Genomic DNA, 7,362 nt, shown 5'->3' with positions numbered 1-7,362 from the left:
CGCTTCATTGCAGTTCCATACTGACAAGGGTCCTGCAGGTTCCTCTGCAAACAGATAGTCAGAACAAGGCCACCACGCAAACCACCACCACCACCACCTCCTCCTCCTCCTCCTCCTCCTCCTCCTTCTCCTCCTCCTCCTCCTCCTCCCCTTCCATCCTCTTTCTCGTCCCCGTCCCCTTCTTCCTGCTCTCTGCTTTGCCCTTCTTTCCTCCCTCGCAAGCTCGCTCCTGCCTTCTCACCTCGAGGATCACGTTGAAGTTCACGAGGCCGTGCGGCTTGACGTTGATCTCGAGGGGTAGCGACCTCAGCAGCTTGTCCCTGCTCGCACTCAGACGATGCGAGGGAACGAGAGGAAGAAGAGAATGGAGAAAGAGAAGGGGATGATGATGATGATGATGATGATGATGATGATGATGATGATGATGATGATGATGATGATGATGTGCTGGGGGGGCAAGAGGAAGGGGAGTAATAGCAGCAGTAGTCAGAAGAGGAGGAGGCGAGGTACCTCTGATTCCAGGGCAACCCGACGCTGTAAGTTTGGGACGTGAAGATTTTGACTTCAACTTCGTGGAAGATGAGCTGACCATCAAGACCGATGGACTTCTTCTTCTGTTCAACACGCGAGGAGGCGGGAGGAGTGAGAATCAGGATCAGGATCAGGAAGAGGAGGAGGGAAGAATAGGAGAAGGAGGAGGGAGGAGGACGAAGGTTCGGCATACACCTGTGGAAAGAGGTACTTGAAGTGAGCTCCCTCGCCCGCCTGAGCCGCCCAGAAGCTGGAGGTTGGCAGGTGAAGCTGCTCGTCCTCGTAGCTCTCCTGCTCCCCCAGTCAACTCCGACACCGTCCCTTGCTCCCTACCAGGACGCGTTTGATCTGGTGAAGGAGGAGAGAAGGAGGAAGGTCGAGCTCTCGCTGCGGAAGAGTGAGAGGAGGAAGAGGAGGGCAGCAGCTCCTCTCACGCTCACCTGCCACAGTGCCTTGGCGCTGGAGGGCAGAGGCAGAGGCTGCGGTACACTCGCTCGCTCTGGACCAGGGAAAATCTCAGCTGAGGGCAGACCAGAGGAGGAGCAAGATACAGGGAGGGGGGATGAAGGGAGGGACAGAGCAGACGGAGGAAGGCGGGAAAGGTAGGAGGAAGGTGGAAGAGATGAAGGAGGAAGGAGGAGATGAAGGAGGAGATGAAGGAGGAGGTGGAGGAGAGAGGAGCAGAGAGGAGGAGGAAAGATTAGGAGGACCTGAGTTCTTATCGTAAGGCTGTACATCTTCCAGCCTTTCCCCAAACAAACTAACGAAGTCAACCGACGAGAACTGAAACCAAAAGTCCCTGTGAGGAGACTGCGAGATGCAGCGAGGATGCAGAGACTAGCGCGGGGCAGGGCAGGGAAGAAGAACAAGATGATGATGATGATGACGATGATGATGATGATGATGATGATGATGATGATGATGATGATGATGATGATGATGATGAGGAGGAGGAGGAGGAGGACGAGGAAGAAACATGACCTCCATCGGATGTTCGGTTTGAAAGAAAGCAGGATCGACCCGTAGGTCATCCTCCCTCTCCTCTACTCGGGTAACGGGACCAGCCACCATCGGCTGAAGCGCTGAAACTTGGGTAAGCAGATGCACTTCTCCTGCCCCTGCCCCTGCCCCTGCTCCTGCTCATCCTGCTCCGCTATCCTGCTCCAACCCCTTGCACTGTCCTCGACTCACCAGGCTCTGGCGATTCTTCAAAAAGTAGGCGAGGAGGAGGAGAAGGCTGCCTTCCCCTTCCCTTGGATCCCACACGAGAATTCCCCAGCTCCTCTGACAAGTCAGGGAGTCCATGACTGATCGTACAAGAGTTACTCTCCTCCCTCCATCCCTCTGCCTCCCTCCCTCCCTTTACCTCCCCCCCCCCCCCCCCCTCCCTCCCTTCTCTCTCCTTCCTAGCTCTTTGCTCTCACTTCCTCCTTCACTGATCACCTTGAGACACCGTCGAGGGCAGAAGGGATGCAGCCACTTGAATTCTTCGCACCTTCACCTCACGAATCAGACTTGAAACTCGCCCCCTCCCCCTCCCGCCGCCTCTCTCCTTTCTCCTTTTCCTCGGTCCTTCCTCGTCTCGCCCCCCACTCTCCGCCCCTCCCCACTCCTCCCCACTCCTCTTTCCTCCCCACACCGGGCTGGTCGCCTCGTAAGTTAGTGTATGGGTCGAAGGCGTGCAGCCATCCGTCCTCGTCAGCTCGGAAGACGCTGGGGAAGGAAACCTCCGGGGGCGGGTGTTCGAGAAGCGAGGGGTCCGAGAGGATCAGCTGAGGAGAGTTAGAAGAGAGAAGGACCGAGAAGCTTCAAGGCGCAGGACAAGGAAGAAGTAGCAGAGGAAGGGGAGCGGAGGTGAAGAGGAGGAGAAGTCAAGAGGTACCTTTCCTCGCAGCAGAGTCCTCCAGGGCTCTCCAAGGAATCTCATCATGTTGGCCCGACGGTTCAGGTTGGAGGATTTGGGATGTTTTGAGGAGACAGCAGCAACCCACTGACAGAGAGAGAGTGAGGGAGAGGCAGGAGGATAAAGCAACAGGAGAGAGAGGATGAGAGGGTGAAAGAGGAAGGAAGAGGAGAGGCAAAGGAGGGAGGAGGGAAGGGAAAGAGGATTTGACCTTCTCCATGGCCTGTCTCCTCCTTCGCTTCAAAGACGACGACTTTCCATCAGGATCCATGGTATCTTCTGCATCCTCTCGCCCAGGCTCGCTCAACTCCTGCTCCTCCTCTGTTTCCTCGAACAAGGTCTCCTGTTCAAGCTCGCGGGTGTAGAATCCTGTGTTCACCAGCTCACAGAGAAGGTTTTGCATCTTCTGTGCTGCTTCTCCTGACGTCACGATAGGAAACCTCCGCACGTTTGTCTCTGTGCTCTGCTTGTGCTTGGACGAGTGCTTGGTCCTTCCTCTCCCCGGTCGCGGCGTCAGCGGGTAGTGCGAATCTGCTAATTCCATCCTCAGCCTTCTCGTCATCCTCTCCTATGCACCTGTCCAATCCCTCTCCTCTCCTCTTGCTCCTCTCGCCTCCACTCAGTCACTTCCTCCTCCATTTCTCCCAACCTCCTTCTTCCTACCAATATCAAATCTACCTTCCCCCTCCCCTCCAGCCTTGTTTCCATGCCGTACCTATCCTGGGCGTTTCAGGCGGCATAAATCCTGGCGTGACGGGCCATTGGCCGGCATGGCTGTTGGGATGTGAAGGGATGTGGAGAGAGTTTGGTCGTACGATGCGGGGCTGAAAGAAGAGATCAGAGGAGACGGAAGAAGGGGAGGAGAGGGAGGAGGGAGGAGGGGAGAGGACAAAGGGGAGAATGAAAGGGAGTGTTGCAAGATATCTCACATTTGTCTGCCCATCTACGTCCATCGCATTTGGATCCTGCTCTTTCTTAACCTGAATGTTCGCTTGCATGATGAGACGGAAGTGGCAAGGATAGGATCAATGGGACAGTAGCTAGAGGCTCATATTCCTTTCTGTAATGCACAATTAGACCCAAAACAAACCAAGGCATGACGTAATGGTAAAGATATCATGATGTACTGTTCTCAAATAAGACACCATGATGTAATTTTCAATCTCGACTCATGTCTGCCGGACACTAACACACTTTTTGAAGTTTATTTGCCCACCTGCATAACATCTGTATGCTTTTCAGACTGGAATGCTGAATATTTGGCTATCCTCTTCCTCCATCTCATCCGGATAATATTCATCTATTCCGATGATTTTCTTCCCTCTCCTCATCCCCGCTCTCTTCTGCTCTCTCATTCTGTGAGATCCCCAGCCCATGCATGCGCCTCAACACTAATCTCCTCCCTCCTACCCTTGTGCAATTCTGCTCTCCACTGTACATCATATTCCCGCCCCCCTCCTCCTGCTGCTGCTCTTCCTCCTGCTTTTGCTGCTGCTGCTGCTGCTGCTGCTGCTGCTGCTGCTGCTGCTGCTCCTGCTGCTGCTGCTGCTGCTGCTCCTGCTCCTTCTCTGCCAGTCATTTTGGTAGCATCCGTCCTCGCGCGAATTCACAACTTTGAAACTTTTCACGACATTAACTTTGAAACTTTTCACGACATTTAACTTTGAAACTTTGGCTCGACAAACTCTCTGCAGGCCTTACAAAGTTTCCCCTCGGAGCACCGGCGTGCGGCGGCCCGCGGCCCGGGCGCCTCGGCTTCACTCAGTCACAGTCACGGCACAGTGGTGCCGCCGGCCCCGGGCGTGCCGAGTGCCGATCATCATCCGCGGATCCGATCCGCGGATGATACCGTTTGGCTTGGCAAGCCAAACGGTAGCTTCAACTTGATGATCGGAAGGCGATGACGCGAGTCACTGAGTTTATTTATTTCCTATGGTGTGCTATGTTTCCATGCAGCACTGTGCGGTGCTGCTGCGGCGAGGAGCCGCTGAGCCGCGTCATGGGCGGCCAGGGAGGTCTGGCAGCTGAATGTACATGAGGGTTACCGCCTCGTCCTGATCCTCCTCATTCGTCCAAGCCAAACTAGAGATGAGGTTGAGGACGAGGAAAGAAGAGAGCACAGCAAGGGATACCTGCAGCACAGACCCGGGAACAGGGGCTGGCGGTTTCGTTTCCGTGGCAGGCTCAGTTTCATCCTCTTCCTGTTCTTCATCTCCTTCCACCACGTCGTCATCGGAGATCGGCAAGCCATTCTTCGCCTGTTGCTTGTGCACGTCAGCTGAAGGGGAGCAACTCCAGCATGATTACCTGGCTGTCATGTTGCCTCCACCTCGGCGACTTTCCTTCCAACGAGGACTCGATGAGCGACGAGCCAAGATTATTGTACATCCCCTCCTCTCCCTCTACGTCTTCGCTGACCACCGCATAGTCCTCCTCCTTGGAGTCGGCGGCAGCCTCACCCCCCTCTTGCCCGGCCTCTGTTCCCTTGTCCTCCTCCGCCAAGTAATCGGATGCCAGGGCTCCGGGGTGGATCACCGTCTCGTAGTCGAGAGGCTCAATGAAGTCTTGCTCCGAGTTGATGCGAGGCAAGCTCCCGAGCCCCGGGCCTGACCCGGGCACCTTCCCCATGTTGCTGCGCATGTAGGAGCCTTTCTGTGAGCCGTACGTGCCCATGAAGGAAGACTTGCCGCTGAGCGATCCCATGCCGTGCAGCCGCGCATACGTTGGGCTCTGATAACTGAAGTTGTCGAAGGCTGCTGGCTCCTCGGGGCTGGCAGTTGGCGAGTCTTCGGCTGCAGGTGGAGCTCAGGTGGGATAGGCAGGCACAAACATGAGACACACCTGGCTTCGTGGTGAAGCGAACATCGAAGTGAGACGTATCGTCGATCGCCAGAGGAGCAGGAGTGAACGGAGGGGACACCTCCTTGCGATAAAGGGCAGGGAAGTCGATGGACGAGAAGAACGCATGCCGCTTGATGTCAGCAGCCCCTCGGGTCCCGCTACCAAGACGAGCAGCAGGGTCCCTGACCAGCAGCTCTCTGATGATCGCCTTGGCTGAAGGAGACAGCCACTCTGGCACGTTGAGCTCTGCCGAGAGGATCATGCGAAAGGTCATCTGCCGGTTCTTGCTGTAGAAGGGAGGACAGCCGGTCAACATCTCGAAGATGAGAACCCCCAGGCTCCACCAATCCACTTCCTTCCCGTATCCCTTCTGCTTCAACACCTCTGGCGCAAGGTACTCCTGGCATACACTCATCACCCCTGATCCCTCCGCTCTTCTCTCCTCATACCGTCGTTCCAACAAACGTGTTCATCGACATCCCTTCCTCAAAATTCTCCTTGCTCAGCCCAAAATCCGTCAACCGTATGTGGCCCTCGCTATCGGTCTGAACATTGACGGTAAGGGAGGGAGGGAGGGTGCAGGGAGGAGAGAGAAGGGAGCAGGGAGGAGAGAGAAGGGAGCTGGGAGTCGAGAGCAATACCAGGACGTTCTCGGGCTTGAGATCTCTATAGATGAACCCATGCTCGTGCAAGCATTCCAGTGCCATCAAGACCTCTGCAGCATAAAACTTCGACCTGAACAGAGTGCTTTAATATCTGAAACATGCGACAAAACATTTCAAGGCACCTTTCTTCGGGGAACCTTCGAGACACTGACAGATGGTAGAAGATGTCTCCACCATTGAGATAATCCATCACCATGTACAACTTTCCTGCAAACACAACACGTCACACACACAATGACAATGAAGAAGACAGGCAACCATTGTTCTGGAAGGCATAGTGCAGCTTCATCACAAAAGGATGGTTAATCTTCTGCATGATGTTTCGCTCTGCAAGGGTATGGCGAACCTGCATGCTGAATCACAGGCTGCAGGAGCCAACTGCATTCTCTACCTTGTTGTTCTTAACAACATGGGCTTTCTTGATTGTCTTCATCGCATATATTTTGCCATTTTTCTTGCACTTGACCATCATCACCTGTCCATTTACCGTCACTTGTGCCTCTTCGCAACATGCAGAACGAGAACGAGATATCTAGCAGCCCTTCAAACATCTTGCAAATATTGCAGCACAAGAGATCGGGATAATGGCACAATCGTCTTCACCTTTCCGAAGCAACCGTTGCCAATGACCTTCATCGGCTGTACAACCATTCGATTCAGTGAGCATGTCACAGGAGGAAGATCGTCCAACCTCAAAATCTTGCAAAGAATATTTTCCTGCAGCCTCAGAGTTTCCTTGAGGTTCAATCAAAGAAATGGCCTTGTCGACTTCCTCACTGATCCCGTTGCCATGCTCTCTGCCGACCTTGGATACCTTCGATCCCTTGGCCTTGTCTGCAACGGGCACCGGCACACTCGTGGTCTTGGGTCGAGAATTGTTGTGCTCCAAGTCTTGATGGGAGTTTGCATAGGGATGAGAATAATCCCCTGATGCAACTCCAGCACTTCCTTCTCCGTTCTTGCCGTTCGCATTCCCCATCCTCACTAGCTAAGTGTTTTCACAACTGACGGTAGATCTTCAACGCTTTCGCCCTCAAACCCATTCAACCTCTCCCTCACAACAAGGTCGCCATATGCGATGCTATGCAAGGGCTCGTATCAGAGTATCTTCTCTCCTCCTCACGACCAGACCGAGGAAAGGGATCGCAACACCTCCCTCCTGCCTCTCCTGGTCCCCTTGCCAATCCAGCTTGTCAGGTCTTCAGCTCCTCAGACCGGGATCACCAAGTATTCATCTTATCCTCTGATTATCCTCTCCTCTCCTCTCCGCTCCTCTCCTCACTTCCTCTCTCCTCTCTTCCTCTCTCCTCACTGTCCTGTCCCTTCCCCTTCTGTTGCAGCCGCCATGTCTCGTGAAGGTCGCCCTCATCCCCTCTTTTCCTACCCTCTTGCAAGCCCACTCTCTGAGCCCGGCGGAGTCAC

General features: G+C 54.5%; 2 protein-coding genes across 2 annotated transcripts; both read right to left on the bottom strand.

Annotated features, from left to right (window-relative positions):
* Window positions 1–58: 58 nt before the first annotated feature.
* Window positions 59–2,996, bottom strand: GUITHDRAFT_114052 (hypothetical protein; the record flags this gene model as incomplete). Its single annotated transcript, XM_005826725.1, has 10 exons — window positions 59–320; window positions 511–614; window positions 727–822; window positions 865–918; window positions 972–1,030; window positions 1,242–1,330; window positions 1,975–2,026; window positions 2,171–2,303; window positions 2,414–2,521; window positions 2,646–2,996. The coding sequence occupies 10 exons, from the start codon at window positions 2,994–2,996 to the stop codon at window positions 59–61; spliced, it is 1,308 nt and encodes a 435-aa protein (XP_005826782.1).
* A 1,340-nt stretch (window positions 2,997–4,336) lies between these two features.
* GUITHDRAFT_88935 (hypothetical protein) lies at window positions 4,337–7,265 on the bottom strand. Its single transcript, XM_005826724.1, has 10 exons — window positions 6,632–7,265; window positions 6,544–6,579; window positions 6,332–6,415; window positions 6,199–6,286; window positions 6,063–6,147; window positions 5,917–6,010; window positions 5,725–5,820; window positions 4,742–5,675; window positions 4,567–4,692; window positions 4,337–4,516 (listed from the first exon to the last, which is right to left on the bottom strand). Exons 1-8 carry the CDS (start codon window positions 6,917–6,919, stop codon window positions 4,989–4,991), a joined length of 1,458 nt encoding a protein of 485 aa, XP_005826781.1. The 5' UTR covers window positions 6,920–7,265; the 3' UTR covers window positions 4,337–4,516; window positions 4,567–4,692; window positions 4,742–4,988.
* Window positions 7,266–7,362: the final 97 nt, after the last annotated feature.

The sequence above is a fragment of the Guillardia theta genome, assembly GCF_000315625.1.
Source record: "Guillardia theta CCMP2712 unplaced genomic scaffold GUITHscaffold_72, whole genome shotgun sequence".
Taxonomy (NCBI): Eukaryota; class Cryptophyceae; order Pyrenomonadales; family Geminigeraceae; genus Guillardia; species Guillardia theta.
The sequence above is the reverse complement of the archived record's forward strand: the minus strand, read 5'-3'. Positions and strand labels throughout refer to the sequence as shown.

What these genes read in the sequence shown, in the direction of transcription:
- GUITHDRAFT_88935 (XM_005826724.1), bottom strand. Translation starts at nt 6,919, where the DNA reads ATGGGGAATGCGAACGGCAAGAACGGAGAAGGAAGTGCTGGAGTTGCA. An exon ending in ATGTTGTTAAGAACAACAAG is followed by an intron (nt 6,287 to 6,331) that starts GTAGAGAATGCA and finishes TTCAGCATGCAG; the next exon opens with GTTCGCCATACCCTTGCAGA. An exon ending in TCAAGCCCGAGAACGTCCTG is followed by an intron (nt 5,821 to 5,916) that starts GTATTGCTCTCG and finishes GTCAATGTTCAG; the next exon opens with ACCGATAGCGAGGGCCACAT.